At 56.1% G+C, this 14,725-nt stretch overlaps 2 protein-coding genes across 12 annotated transcripts in view; one reads left to right on the top strand and one right to left on the bottom strand.

The window, feature by feature from the left end:
• Positions 1-4,177: 4,177 nt before the first annotated feature.
• ATXN7L3 (ataxin 7 like 3) lies at positions 4,178-12,233 on the top strand. 7 transcript variants are annotated; one of them, XM_037734076.1, is made up of 13 exons: positions 4,178-4,559; positions 5,913-6,023; positions 6,313-6,445; positions 6,647-6,818; positions 6,995-7,092; positions 7,278-7,300; positions 7,592-7,637; positions 7,843-7,871; positions 8,186-8,254; positions 8,533-8,576; positions 8,834-8,905; positions 8,998-9,155; positions 9,261-12,233. In XM_037734076.1, exons 2-13 carry the CDS (start codon positions 5,973-5,975, stop codon positions 9,407-9,409), a joined length of 1,044 nt encoding a protein of 347 aa, XP_037590004.1. In that variant the 5' UTR covers positions 4,178-4,559; positions 5,913-5,972; the 3' UTR covers positions 9,410-12,233. The 7 variants fall into 7 exon arrangements, with proteins under 7 accessions (XP_037590004.1, XP_017371629.2, XP_017371630.2 ...); XM_017516140.2 differs by having other exon boundaries at positions 7,786-7,871; XM_017516141.2 differs by having other exon boundaries at positions 7,571-7,637.
• Positions 12,234-12,815: 582 nt separating this feature from the next.
• TMUB2 (transmembrane and ubiquitin like domain containing 2) overlaps positions 12,816-14,725 on the bottom strand; it is a 4,223-nt gene continuing 2,313 nt past the window's right edge. For 3 of the 5 annotated variants that reach the window (XM_037734079.1, XM_017516150.2, XM_017516146.2), the window contains 2 exons: positions 13,818-14,384; positions 12,816-13,218 (listed from right to left, as the gene is read on the bottom strand). In XM_037734079.1, the coding sequence (XP_037590007.1) occupies positions 12,855-13,218; positions 13,818-14,359 (906 nt within the window). In that variant the 5' untranslated portion in view covers positions 14,360-14,384 and the 3' untranslated portion in view covers positions 12,816-12,854. Of the gene's footprint in view, positions 13,219-13,817; positions 14,471-14,725 lie in introns of all 5 variants that reach the window. The other 2 variants (XM_017516149.2, XM_017516147.2) reach the window with 1 other exon arrangement.

Raw genomic sequence — 14,725 nt, 5'->3', positions numbered from 1 at the left:
CCAAACACTTAGTCATTCAACCTAGAAACCAGGGTATTAGCCTTGACTCCTCTCTCCCTTTCACCTCCACCCTAGACCTCTCCATTTCACTTCCTAAAGCTGTCTCAAATCTGTCTATCCCTCCCACAGGGTAGCTCCCACAGCTGCCACTCCCATCCTATTTAAGGCCACCATCATTGCTCAACTTCTGCAAAGACCTCCTAAAGCTGGTCTTCCTGCTTGCACTCTCGCCCTCTACAGCCCATTCTTCACATGACAGCCAAAGTTACCTTAAAAATAAATCGGATTCTTTTGTACTGAAGATTTACCCCGTGTCTTACCATGACCCTACGAGGCTCGGCCCCTGCCTTCCTTCTCTCATCTTCTCTTGCCCTACGCTTCCCAACCCCTCACAATGATCCAGCCAAGTGATCTCTTCTGTTCCTCAAACATGCCTACCGCAGGGTCTTGGCACTTGTTCTCTCTGCCCAGAATGGCTATTCATCCAACTCTACACATACTTGATTTTTTTTTTTTTCATCCTTTAGGCCTCAGCTCACATGTCATCTCACAGAGAAGCCTTTCCCAACCACCCGCCCTGGAGAGGCCTCCTCCATTTTCTTGTTTATGTATTTGTTTATTATCTATCTCTCCAAGTAGAAGACACCTTATCTGCTTGTTCATTACAGTAATCTCAGCACCTGAAACTGCCTGATACACATTTGACACCCAAGAAAGATTTGTTGAGTGGGTGAATAAGTCTGGCCCACAACGCCCTAGGGGATCTGCTGCCACTGTTAGACCCTGCTCAAACTCTAGCCACACAGGCCATTCATGTCTCAAACATAACATGCTTTCTCCCAGGGCATGTACACATGGTGTTCTCCCTGCCTAGTTAATCCAGGGCTCCACTTAAAAGGCCACTTCCTTCCCTGAGCTCCTGAGAAAAAGGGTCTCCATACTATATGTTTCTTCAGCAGCCTAATGCCTTCACATCAGGCCTTGCTAGACTGTAAGCTGCACTAGGACAAGGTCTGTGTGTCTCTCTTGCTTGTTGCTGTAACCCCAGGACCTCACCCAGAGTCAGGACCAGCTCAGGCCCTAGTGTTTATTAACTGGTGCTAACTGTGGAGACTGGGCATGTGCCCAAAGAGGTTACCACCACAGAGCAGCCCAGGCCAAGTACAGAATGAATAGTACAGTCTGGCTGTAAAGAAGTTCGGTATAAGGATGGCCATGGGTGGGGATATGAGGAAGGATAAAGGTAAACAGGGAGAAGCCAGGAGGATTTTCCGGGCATGTGCAAATTCCTTAGGGCAGAATGTACTGGGCATATTTAGATAAGAAACAGATCAGCATCACTGGAGTGAAGAATTCTTGAAAAGGAGGTGGGAGATAAAAGGAAGGCTGAGCTATGCTGTTGAAGTTCCTGAAGGCCTACCTTACTTCTCTGTGCCAGATCTAAGTTCAATCACCTTTCATGTCACCATTAGCTGATCTCACAGTAACCTCAATATACCCCAGACTGAAATCAACCTGTGTCCTCCCCTGAGTTCCTCATCCTAAAGGTGTTTTTGAAACCCCCCTCTCCTTTCCTCCACACACTTCAATCAATAACAAAAACCTGCTTTTGGCCGGGCGCAATGGCTCATGTCTGTAATGCCAGCATTTTGTGAGGTCGAGGCGGGTGGATCACTTAAGGTTAGAAGTTTGAGACCAGCCTGGCCAACATGGTGAAACCCTGTCTCTACTAAAAATAGAAAACAAAAATTAGCCAAGGCATGGTGGCAGGGGCTTGTAGTCCTGGCCACTCGGGAGGCTGAGGCAGGAGAATTGCTTGAACCCGGGAGGAGGAGGTTGCAGTGAGCCAAGATCGTGCCACTGCACTCCAGCCTGGGTGACGGAGCAAGGCACTCTAGAACAAGGCACTGTCTTAAAAAGACAAAAACAAGCAAACAAAAAACCCTACTGCTTCTAAGTTATTCTCCAGACCACACTCCAGTGTGATCTACTAAAAATATAAGTCTGGTGAATGATTCCCCTTGAGGACTTCTCATGGCTTACAGGTTAAAGCCCATAAACTTTCCAGCACCTGTTTTGTCCTGTATGATCTGGTCTGTTCACCTCCTGCTGCTCTGCCACCCATGCCTCTGTTCCAGCTTGATCCATGCTTCTGAAGCTTCCGGTTGGGTATGTCCAATGCCTTCCTGGCCTACCTTCACCTGGTTCATCTCCCACTATAAGAGGCCTTTTTGTTTATTTTGTTTTGAGATGGAGTCTTGCTCTGTTGTCCAGGCCAGAGTGCAGTGGTGTGATCTCGGCTCACTGCAACCTCCATCTCCTGGGTTCAAGCAATTCTCCTACCTCAGCCTCCCAAGTACCTGGGATTATAGGCACCCACCACCACACCCAGCTAATTTTTGCGTTTTTAGTACAGATGGGGTTTTACCTCGTTGGCCAGGCTGGTCTTAACTGCTGACCTGAGACATCTGCCCTTGTCAGCCTCCCAAAGTGTTGGGATTACAGGCATGAGCCACTGCGCCTGGCCCAAGAAGCCTTTCTTGACCAACTCTCTTACATCATCTGTCTCCTGGCTACCTCTGTTCTCTCTGTATCTCTCTTGTTTTTGTCACACTATTTTGCAATTATTATCCTACCTGTCTGTCTACCCCACAAGACTGTGAACTTCTTGAAGCAGCACAACTGTCTTATATTATCTTTTATCCCAGCACCTGGAGCACTGTAAGAATAACAGCTAAGATTTACCAAGCACTTACACAGAGCTAAGAGTTTCACATGCACTGACTTGTTAATCACCACAGCAACCCAATGAGACAGGACTCTTTATGCCCACTGACAATAGAGGAAACTGAGGCACAGGAAACTCATTTGCTAGGTCCAACGATTTAAATTCAAATCAGATGCCTGATTTTAACTACTCTGGAATATCGCCTCAATAAATGTTTGGTGTTTCTCAGGAGAAATCGGTGAGAAAGAAATAAATGCTGAAAACTAAAAGCCAAAGATGGCCCCAAGTCTGTGATTTCAGACTATCCTCCTCTAATCTTATCTTTTGAGGGGAGAGGGCTGTCACACAACCGTTCCAGGACGCCAGACACAGAGAGTAATCGAGATGAACGCGCCAATCCAGCCATCCACCGCGACTGGGAAAAGGCTCGCTCCTACCTAAGGTAAAGAAGGGACTGAGAGCGTGAGCACACGGACACGCTGCACCCAAGGGAACAACACTGGGGGGAAGGATCTGGCCAGTGCCAGCAGGCATCTGAGAGGTGGGGGGGTCCAGCGTGGGTTCCGGAAGCAGGAAAGGCAAGCAGGTGTGCGATCTAAATTAGGATGAGGGGCGGGGAGGGCGCTCGAAGCAGAAGGGCGCAGCTCGGCCTCCGCTCTCAGCAGCAGACCCTCATCTCGGGCGCTTGTTGGTCCGCAGGCCGGGAGTGGGCTGAGACCCGCCCAGAAACCGGGAGAACTGAGGCGCGGGCGAGCCCCTTCGGCTCCACGGGATTTCCACCTTGAGATCCTAACTGCGCCCCACTTCACGTCTGGCCTCTTCACAGAAGTGGCTGCACGGCTTGGGGTAAAGGGGGGAGCGGAGGGTGGGGGGAAAGAGCGGGGAGCCCCGAGGGAAGGGCGGGGAAGCCTGGGCCGGAAGGCGTCCCAGGCTCGGCTGGGAGCCGGCGCTCTCTTTCGACGCCACCCGCTGCCCCCGCCCCCGAGCCGGCCGGGACGACACAACGTCTCCGCCCCCAGCGCACCGCGCACCTCACCTTGAACGCCGCCCCACCCACCCCCATCCTATTGGGCCTCACGGACCGAGGCCTCCCGGCGATTGGCCGGTGAGGTCCGCGAAGGCCCCGCCCATCTCTCCGCCCCCGTCCCCGTCCGCCGGTACTTTGGACGGCGGCGTGGCGCCCCTCCTCCCCTCCCGGTCCCCGCCCCCTGGAGCAAATGCTGCCGAGCTGCGGCCGCGGGGCAGATGCACGCGCTCGGGCCCTTCTAGCAGGCGCGAGCAGTCGCTGGGCGCGCGAAAGCGAAAGAAGGAAGAGGAAGGGAGGGCGAGGGCGGGGTGTTGGGGAGGGGCGGGAGGAGGAAGAGGAGGAGGTTGGAGCGCGCTCGCGCTTGGCCTCGCGCCCGCGCGGAGGGAGGGGGAGAGGGGCGCGCGCGCGCACGCTCGCGTTCTCGCTCGCTCCATCCATCCATCCTCCGGTCGCGGCACGCGCGCGCGCTCCGGGCTCGCGCCGCACCCCCCGCCCGGGAGAGGCGGGCTGGAGTGGGGGGCGGGGGGAGGGGCGCGCGGACGGCGCGCGGACTGCGCGCGGGCGGGGTGAGGTGAGGAGGAGGAGGCGGCGACGGGACAAGAAGGGAGGGGAAGGGGCCATGGCCGCCCGGTGAGGCGGCGAGGCGGGGGGGCGGCCCGACCCCCCGGCCCCGGGCCCTGGGCCCCGGGGAGAGGCGAGGACGGACCGACGGACATGGGGCTCCGGAGCAGCCGCCGCCGCCGCCGCCGCCGGAGGACGCGGCCCTGAGAGGCCGCCGGGCCCCGGCGCGGCCCCCCGGGCGGGGTGAGTACGGGACGGAGACGGGGACGGGGGAGGGGCCTGCGGGGGGCGGGGGGCGGGGCCCGAGGCGGGGCTTGGGCCCCCTCCCCCCAGGTCTGGGTCAGCGCCCCTTCCCCTCCCCCCGGGCCGACGCGGAAACGCCCGGCTTCCCCCAGCTTCCCGGCCGGGCCGGGGCCCCTAGCTCTCCCCCGTCTGGGTCCCCCTTGGGCGGGGCAGGGCCGGCCGGGGAGGGGGCGCGGGGCCTTTGTTAGGGAGCCAGGCCCCAGCCCCCGGGACAATAGAGACACCCTCCCGGACTTCTCTCCCCGGCCGGCCGGGGCTGCTGGCGGGCGGGGAAGGAGAGGGGCCGGGACGCGTCCCACTCTGCCCACTCTCTGGGGGTCGGTCTGTCCCGGCCCGGCGCCGGCCCCGGCGGCTCGGCTCTCCTCCCCCCAGTCGGTATGATGCAGCAGCAGTGCCGCAGGGACGGGAGAAGAGCCGAGGCCCGGCCTCCTACCCTTCCCAGTGCCCCCGGCTCATTCGTCAGTCCCCACCCCACTCTAGGCCGGCAGCTCCTGAAACTCGTACCCACCGTTCCGAGGGGCCCTGGGCTGTGGGCGCTGTGTCTGAATCCTTGGGTGGGGGTTCTTGGACTTTGGGGCTCTTGGAGAGACTTCCGGGCTGGTCCTGAGGGAGGGCGGGTGGTTATCTAAAGGAAGAACAGGTAAGGGGAGTGCCCGCTCCTGGCATGCCATCCCACCGGGCTCTCCCCTCCCCCCTGCTCATGGTGGCTAGAAATGTCCCTTAACTATAGGCTCTTGTGGGCTCTGCTCCCCTCGTGGAGTGGCAGGCTGATTTTAAGGGAAGGCAGAGTGGGGTGAAGGTTGTAGGGTCCTAGGGCCATTTCTACTTATGGTAGCAGTACCCCCCCAAGTGGACATCCTGGCTGAAAGCAGAGGTGACTCTGAGGAGAGTCTTTAGGGAAGGGGGGGGTGTATTTAGGAGTCTGTGCAGTTCTTTGCCACACCCTGTGGGTTTGCTTTGAGGCCTTGGAGTTCCTTCTCCTCCTCCTGCTGCATTGCACCATGGGTATCAAAGAGGGGTTTGAGTTTTGGGGACCTAGGGTGAGCTGCTGCCTCCTGTAGACCCAGACTCTGATTGGCAGTGGAGTCCACTGCCTGGGCTCAGGTCTGGGAAGGGCTAGGCCCCCTTTAGGTTTCAGGCCCTGAAGGACCTTCCAGACTTCATGAGCCTGGGCCTTGGGAGGGAGAGACCCTGATGCCAGGACTAAGCTCTGGGCAGCGAGTGGGGAGGGAAGGTGGCCGCTTTCAGAGGTGCTGTGGACTCACAACAACACCCCCATCCCCATGTGTGCAGCCGTGTTGCCGCCCGCTGTGCTATGAGCAGTCAGAGCGCCGTCTCCACAAGAGTTTACAAATGAAAATGGAGGAAATGTCTTTGTCTGGCCTGGATAACAGCAAACTAGAGGTGAGGGCTCCCCCACGTGTGCCTCCAGTTCTTTCTCTTGATGTCTCTGCATCGCTATATCTGGCATCCACACCAAAGAGGAATTTGGGTAGTCAGCCTTGTTCCTTAAAGGGAATAGTCAGTTGAAAAGGCCAAGGATCCAGGAAGAAGAAAGAACACGAAGTCAAGTTGGGGAAAATGACAAAGAAAGCATGATTTTTGGCTGGGGCCAGCTGGCAGCAGATTTGGTTGATGAAAGTCCAGGGGGCTGTGACTTTTGTGACCGTCGATGTTCTCCCCTGGGGCCCAGGCCATCGCTCAGGAGATATACGCGGACCTGGTCGAGGATTCTTGTTTGGGATTCTGCTTTGAGGTACACCGGGCTGTCAAGTGTGGCTACTTCTTCCTGGACGACACGGACCCTGATAGCATGAAGGATTTTGGTGAGCTTCAGGGTGAAGGAGCAGCAGTCTGGCGCTGCCCCTGGGACTGCCCCGAGTTTCCTTCTCTGGAAACTGTGCTAGATGTAGCGCCTGGAGCTCCTGTGAGCTGGGGGAGGGATTGAAGAGGCCATGGGACCCCAGGTGGGAACACGAGGAGAGGGTCCCCTGCCCCCCCTGATTGCCAGCCTCTCCTGTCCCCAGAGATCGTGGACCAGCCGGGGTTGGACATCTTTGGACAGGTTTTCAACCAGTGGAAGAGCAAGGAGTGTGTTTGCCCTAATTGCAGTCGCAGCATTGCCGCCTCCCGCTTTGCTCCCCATCTGGAGAAGTGCCTGGGAATGGGTCGGAACAGCAGCCGAATCGCCAACCGCCGGTGAGGGAACCAGAGCTGCCTGTCCTCTGCAGCCTGTGCCATGGTGTGGTCCCCCAGGGGCATTGGGAGGGTACAGAGGGTGGGTTGTACTTGGCCCCAGATGCTTCATGTGCCTCTGAAGTTGGGGGCAGAGGGGGGTGACTGCCTTGACCCTTTCTCTTCCCTCCTGTTGGCAGCATTGCCAATAGCAACAATATGAACAAGTCTGAGAGTGACCAAGAGGATAATGATGACATCAATGACAACGACTGGTCCTATGGCTCGGAGAAGAAAGGTGCTTGGGAGCCTGGGGAAACTTGGGGGGCATTGGGATGAGGTGGGAAGCAGGAATTGGGTATATAGTGGTCACAAGTTGTTGCCTTGAATGATGAAGGGAGAGTGTAGCTGTGTGGCCTTCTTGAGATGCCCTTGGATTGAGAATTTAACGGAAACCCTGCTCTTTATCCTTTTGTTCCCCAGCCAAGAAGAGAAAATCAGACAAGGTGAGAGCTGGGGCAGGCACTGGGGAAATATGGGCAAAGAACAAATACCCTCCCCTTTGGGCAGGGAGTCCTCGAGTGTCTTGACTCAAGGCTGAGGTCATTGGGGGTTGAGGGTGTCTCTGGTGGGCGGGGAATGGGAGTTGGGGGAGGGAATATGGGTAGACAGGCCTACTGGGGAGGAAGAGTAGGAATTTGAGGATGCTGCTTTGTCAAATCTTTTTTCCTTCCCTGGGTTCTCGGCTCCCCCTTATCGTTACCCTTTCCCCAAAGCTATGGTATCTCCCATTCCAGAACCCCAATTCCCCTCGAAGATCCAAGTCTTTAAAACACAAAAATGGTAAGTGGGGCTGGAGCAATGGGAATGCTTCTAGCTGCATCTTCTGGGACTCATTGCCAGGGGGTGGAGGTGGGGCCCGGGGGTTGGGGTATTGAGGGAGGGCCTGTGATCCTTCTGTCACCCCCACTTCCTCTCTGGTTATTTTCAGGGTTCTCTGTCTGTACCTCTGCATCAAACACCCTTCCCCTTCTTTTTTCTTCTTCAGGGGAACTTAGCAATTCGGATCCTTTTAAGGTACGTTTGGGTCACCCCTCACACACTCTCTCTCATTGTCCTGGTTGCGAGGTGGTGGGGATTTGGACAAGTAGTGATCAGAATGCTCACAGCCAGAGGCTGATGAGTTATTTGGCTCTTGTATATTTATGTTTTTTTCTGAGTTCCACCCCCTTGTCCATTGGCAAGTGAGATGAGAAATCATTTGGAAAATAGCAGGGTTGTCCTAAAGCCTCTCACTTAGAAAGGGATCAGAGGGACCGACTCTCACTCCTACTCCTGCACCTCCCTTTTCTCTGCCCGGTCTCTAACCTGTACCTCTGGTTCTCCTGCAGTATAACAATTCAACTGGGATCAGCTATGAGACCCTGGGGCCAGAGGAGCTTCGAAGCTTGCTGACTACGGTGAGGGGGGACCTTCGAAGGGAGGAGGCCCTTGGGAGTGGGCTGGAGCCATAGGCGGTGGTCAAGGCCCTGGAGGAAGCTGGTGACATAGCAGTCCAGGGCCATGTCATTCTCTCTCTGGAATTAGGTTTCCTGGCCCATAGTGGCCTGGGACTGTCTGCTCTGGACACCTTGGGGCCATCTCTATTAATGCTATCTAGCATTCATACAGAAGAGAACATCTAGCGTCTAGAGTAGGTTTTCTCCATCCCTCCTTTCAGCTTATATTCCTCTTCCAGCAATGTGGGGTGATTTCTGAACACACCAAGAAGATGTGCACAAGGTGAGCACAGAACCTGGAAAGGGGGCCGGGGGCCTCCTGCGGACTCACCATGGGCATGGGTCAGGAGTACCCCTGGACTTGAGCAATGGGGCTCCCGCCCTTCCCCTTCCCTCTTATAATGGTTAGGCCTTTGGCCACAATCTGGGAACAAATCTATGTTCATCCCTTCCCTGTCTGTGCCTGTGACTCCTGCCTTGCCGAGGGGAGGGGCTTTACCAGAGTTCCTCATATCCCTCCCTGCCTTGTCGCTCCACCAGGTCCCTGCGCTGCCCACAGCACACAGATGAGCAGAGGCGAACTGTGCGGATTTATTTCCTCGGGCCCTCAGCGTAAGTGGCCCTACAGGCAGGGGGTGGGTTGTGACCAGTTAGGGTGATGATGGCTATCTCTAAAGGCTTTCTTTGGCTCATCCCCTTCCCAGTGTCCTTCCGGAGGTCGAGAGCTCCCTGGATAATGACAGCTTTGACATGACTGACAGCCAGGCCCTGATCAGCCGGCTTCAGTGGGACGGCTCCTCTGACCTCTCACCCTCTGATTCAGGCTCCTCCAAGACGAGTGAAAATCAGGGATGGGGTCTAGGTACGTGACCCAGTTGGGCCCCAGGGGCTCCCTGGCCGAAGCCATGGGGGTACCTCCTCTCCTGCCACAACCTTACCCTCATTTCTTGTGTCTCTTTCTCTACAGGTACCAACAGCTCCGAGTCACGGAAAACCAAGAAAAAGAAATCCCATCTGAGCCTGGTAGGGACTGCCTCCGGCCTGGGCTCCAACAAAAAGAAGAAGCCAAAGCCACCGGCACCCCCGACGCCCAGCATCTATGATGACATCAACTGACTTGGGTGCAAGGGATAGCCTTTGGCTGAGCAGAGTCCTCTCTCCTGACCCCCACCCAGGTGGCATAGCCTGGCAAATGGACAGCTGCTGGGGGTTGGGGCTTGGGAAGCTTGGTGGGCCAGGCAGGCAGAGGATCCAATTATGCACCCCTGGGGGGTGTCATGGTCCTCTGCAACGGAACACGACTCCTCGGCGTGCAGGACTCAGACCTGGACATATTATGCCTTGGACATAAGTTTGGTGGGGAGGCAGTTTTCCTATTTATTCTGTGAGTTACTGGATGTCCAGCTAGGCCAGGGGCCTGACCTGGGCACTGTGCCAGGGCACTGCCTGCCCCCCACCCCAGGAACTGGACTAAGCCCTGCCGAGGGGCAGTGTGGTGACCCGGGAGGCTGTGGGTTGGAAGCTGAGCCTGGAGGGGGCCTGTTGTGGTTGCCCTCAGTAATGTGAATGGGTCCGGTGCTTGGAGCTGAGGGGTACGGCTGGGCATGTGTTGTCTGTGTGGAGAATCCTATCAAATGTCCCCAGTCCCAGTGGTAGGCAGGCACAGAGTGCTGTCTGCTGAGGTGGGCGTCCAGAACTGCCGCCACCTTCCCTGCCCCTCACAGGGGCAGCCCTTTCCCCTCAGTCCCCATGGGCCTCCTTGGCAGCAGGAGCTGTCCTTTTGTTGCTGGGTGCCAGGAAAGGGCCTCCAGCCTCTACAGCTTCAAGGAATGGGAAAGGGAGGGTAGGAAGAGGGAGATATGTCAGAATTCTTCCCCCTGCCTCTCCTCCCTGACCCAGGGCTGGTGAGGAGTGGGGCCCCAAGGTGAGAGGGAACGGTGCTGCTTTATTTGAAATGTTTTCTTACCTCATTCCCTGCCCCAGGAAGGGACCCAGCCTCACCCTCCTGGGGTGGCCCCGTGTTCCTCCTGCCCACCCTGCTCCAGTTGCCCTACCGGGGCAGCCCAGGTTCCCAACTGCTGCTTCCACCCCCCTTCACCTTGACCGGCTTCAGTTCCTCTCAGCGCTCCTGCCTCCAAAGCCTGCCCTTTTTCCTTTCCTTAGCGCTTTTAAGTTATTTATTCTGTACTTGTGGTTTGGGGCTCTGAGGAAAATCCTAATCTCGTGCCTCTCCCCTTTTGCGAGGAGTTGGGTGGTAAGAGAGGGTGGCCTCTGTGCTCTGGGTTGTCAGTGGAGGGGAAGGGGTGTCATTGCCTCTCTGTGGGACTGTCATGCCAGTGTGCCCACCTGCCTGGTCTACATCCAGAAGAGATGTACCGTCCCCCCTCCATGCGGGCACCACCACTCCCAGGAGCCGAGCTGGAGGACTGTGACCTGGGCTGGGAGCAGAGCTGACTGACACGGGTGGAGGTGACCTTGAGCCACATTCTCTGGCACTTGCTGGACATGTCCCCTGCCCTCTTCCCAAGAGGGGCGATCCCACATTTGGGTAGCTGGTACCCAGGACTGGTTGGACTGATCGGGTTAGGGACCCTAGAGGGTTAAGGGAACAACAGAGATGGGGCTGCAGTGCTCTGTCTGGAACCCCGCTCTCCCCCTGGGGTGGTTCTGATTGTGGCTGATGCCTGGTTGCAAATTGGTTTTTAACCCACAAATTGTGATTATTTTTTAAAAAGCCAAACAGAATTTGGCAGGAGTTAGAATAAATCCTGGGGCCAGGGCTCCTCTGTTCTTGGCCCTCCGTAGCCTTCTCCCTCTCCCTCTGAGGGGAGGCTGGAGGGAGAGGAGGATCTCAGCAGGCCTCTAGCCGCTTCCAGATGCAGTCTAAGGAGTGGGCTGAAGGTGAAGGGAGGAAGGCTGTGGGCCACTCTCCCTTCTGAGAGGCAGCTGCAGCTCAGGCCCTAATACACTTTTTGCTCTGTGGCCTCTCCCTTTTTCCCCCTTCTGGTTGGGAGGAGGGAGAAGTGGGAAGTAGTTTGGGAACTGGTTTGTCCATATAAACTTCCCTATTGTTCCTTGGCCCGCCCTCAGGGCAGAGCCCCCTGCCCAGGCTGGGTAAGAGATGGGCTTGGTCCAGCAGGGACCCTGAGGGAACAAACCCTTTTCCTTCTGGGGAGAGAGTGCCCCCCTACCATGTAGTTGAACAGGGGCTAGGAGCTCCCCACTCCCCTCCCTCTTAACAGCAGGCTGTGTGGGTTTCAATTCCCATCCTTCCCACCCCGGCTAGGTGTCTGTATCCTATCATGTGTCTGAGTGTGTGTGGGGGGGTTCTGTACTAATTTCCATGGCCGGTGGCTTTTCCTTCCATGCATCACTCCCCCCCGCATGCCCAGGGGCCACCCGCCTGGCATTACCGCATGCTGGGGTCATTGGGGGAGGGGGGTGGGGCTCACGCTGTCCTGTGGTCTTGAGATTTTTATTTTTGCATATGTAATCCATTCTGTACAGGTAGCTAACTTTGTAAACGCTGTGTATTCCCTCTGCCCCCATGGCTGCTGGTGTAAATAAACTGCATCTCCCGTTGGTAGCCTGGCCTACTCACCCTCATTACCATGTTGCTGGGGGGCAGCGCAAAGCCATTCTCCTACCGAAAGAGGCTCCACCATCACAAAATGGAACTTTATTCAGTCACACTGACCCTCCATCCAGCAGCCCCAGAAGCAAGAGCCTAAGGGCCAGCGATCCATACCCAGAGCTCATCCTTGGAGTTGGGCAGGGTAGGACGCTGGCCAAGGGCCAGTGCTGTCTCCTGCTTGCAGCCTGAGGCCTATGGAAGCAGCAGCTGTGGCCTGGCTGCTCCCAATGCTGGGGGCTTGGCTTGGTGCCCCATCCCCTTCCTGACTGAGCTCTATGAAGGACTCTTAAAAAAAAAAAAAAAAAACAAAATGCAAGCAAAGTGCTTTGAAAGAAGGGAGGACACTGAAAACTATCTAGAACATGGAGAACACCCTATTCCTGCTAAGGGGTAGGGGGAGAAGGTGAAGGTGGCCAGGTGCCCGTAGAGAAGGCGTGCAAGATCTACATTCCCGCCTGTGTGACTTCAGTCTCAAGACTGATAACTTGGCTGAGAAATGGAAGGATACTCCAGGCTCCCTACAGTGGTATGCTGGGGCCATGCTAAGGTGCCCTGGCTGGCAGCCTGGGTGCTGGGGGGCAGACATGCAGGACATTGGGAAGAGCTAGGACCACAGGTAGGAGGGAATCCTCAGAGCCCAGGCTCCCCACTGAGCTTGGCCATCAGCTCTGAACTTCAGGAGGACCCTAAAAGTGAAGGAAGGTGACATTCTCATTTCTACCTGAGTTGTGCTTGCACAGAGGGGACGTCTGTACTCCCGTGGACAAGAAGGGGAGGCCCTGTACCTGCCTCCTATGTCCTATGGAGGGGATTTCCATCACATCCTTTCTACCCCTCCCTCCCAGGCCCTCAGGCCCAGCTCTGGCCAGAAAAAGGGGGGAGGCCATAAAGGAGGAAGACCATGCCTTTCATTTTCTCCCTATGTCCTTATCGTCCATACATCCCAAATACTAGGAAGCTGAAGAAGACCGTGACTCCCACCAGGGAGACAGTGGCAGGCGCTGTGAAGAACTGGCGGTAATTGATTCGGAAGTACCAGACCACACCCAACAGCACCACAAACACAGGCACCATGAGGCTGCCCACATTGACACCGAGGCTGGGTGGCTCAGTGGCCGAGGAGGCCAAGGAGGCTGAGGGGCCTGGAACAGCTGACCCTGGGGGTGAGCGGTGGCAGTGAATCACACAGTTGTCAGTAATGTTCAGAGAACGCAGTGTGCGGGCTGGGTCCTGTAGCAGGCGGCCCTGGTAGATCAATTTCATCTGGCTTTCTTGTCCAGGGAAGTATTTGCTGTAAGGATGAAAGTACATGGAAGGAAAGACAGAGAGTGAGGAATGAGAAAGCAAACAGGCCTGGAGCAACAAAGCAGGGGAGTGGGGAAAATTGGAGGGTGTATTTTTTTTCCCCCTTATTTTTATCCTTAACTAGTGAAGGGTGTATTTCTTTTTTTTTTGAGACGGAGTTTCACTCTTGTCACCCAGGCTGGAGTGCAGTGGCACGATCTCAGCTCACACAACCTCTGCCTCCTGGGTTCAAGCAATTCTCCTGCCTCAGCCTCCCAGGTAGCTGGGATTACAGACATATGCCACCGCGCCTGGCTAATTTTGTAATTTTAGTAGAGATGGGGTTTCTCCATGTTGATCGGGCTGGTCTCAAACTCCCAACCTCAGGTGATCCGCCCGCCTTGGCCTCTCAAAATGCTGGGATTACAGGCATGAGACTGTAATCACGTGCCTGAAGGGTGTGTTTCTAAGTAAGTATCTACCTGCCCTTAGGAGGGGCTTGATCTTACACTTTCCTGCTGCTCCCATGTCTGCACCAGCCTCCTTAGAGGGAACCAAGGGCTGGGGGATGGGCACAAGCAGCCTCCCACTTCCCAGGCCACTCACCTCTTCAGGGCACCCACGGTATCCTCTGGCCTGGCCACAGCCAGCTCCTCGGTATCATTGAGGAATTTGAGCCGCACAGTGATGAGGCCGGGGCTGGGAGGGAGGCAGGTGCTATCCTCAGATCTCAGGGGGACCTCTGGACTGCTGCTGTCTGCACCTGCTTGTCTTTTGGGCAGGCCTTGGATGTCAAGGAGATGCTCAAGGCTGGGCTCAATACCACCCCCAGCTCCAGCTTCCCCTGTGGAGTCTCCCCCACCTTCGCCAGCCTCTTCAGCCTTCTCGTCATTACCCTCTGATGGATGGGGGAGTTCAGTTGGTTCAGGGTTGCCTTGGCCTGCCACCAGGTGGTCCACATGCCCCAGGTGGAGGACAGATGTATCGCCTGCTGACACAATAGTGCCCAGTAGCTGGTTGCTACCGCTGTCTGCTACGTAGGTAGAGAGCCAAGCTAGGACCAAGGCTAGAATCAGCACCACCACACCTGCCACCACCATCACCTCATTACCCACACCCTCAATGAGGGTGACATCAGAGAGCTCCATGGCCTGGCTGCTGACAGGGTCCACGCTGCAGGAACAAAGGGGGATAGCATCAGCAGAGCCTGAGGGTTGTAACCAGGTCTCTAGTTTGTTTAGGTTCTAACTGACCCAGCCCTGAAAAAAAAAAATGGAGTTCAGTGTTCTGTAGAATCAGGGACAAACCTTCCCAATTCTGGCGCCCCAACCTAGAGCTAAAGACCTACCCTTTGCCTCTATTGTGAAACTCTTGCTTTCAGTTCTGTGATCTTCCTCTCTCACACTGTAACTTCCCAATGAACATGGATCAGCAGGAAAAGCCCACAGCCTTGCTGCTGCTGCTGCTGCTGCTACTACTACTGTTGGTTTGTTTTTGTTTTTTTTTGATGAGAA

The sequence above is a fragment of the Cebus imitator genome, unplaced genomic scaffold (genome assembly GCF_001604975.1).
Source record: "Cebus imitator isolate Cc_AM_T3 unplaced genomic scaffold, Cebus_imitator-1.0 Scaffold573, whole genome shotgun sequence".
Taxonomy (NCBI): domain Eukaryota; kingdom Metazoa; phylum Chordata; class Mammalia; order Primates; family Cebidae; genus Cebus; species Cebus imitator.
The sequence above is the reverse complement of the archived record's forward strand: the minus strand, read 5'-3'. Positions and strand labels throughout refer to the sequence as shown.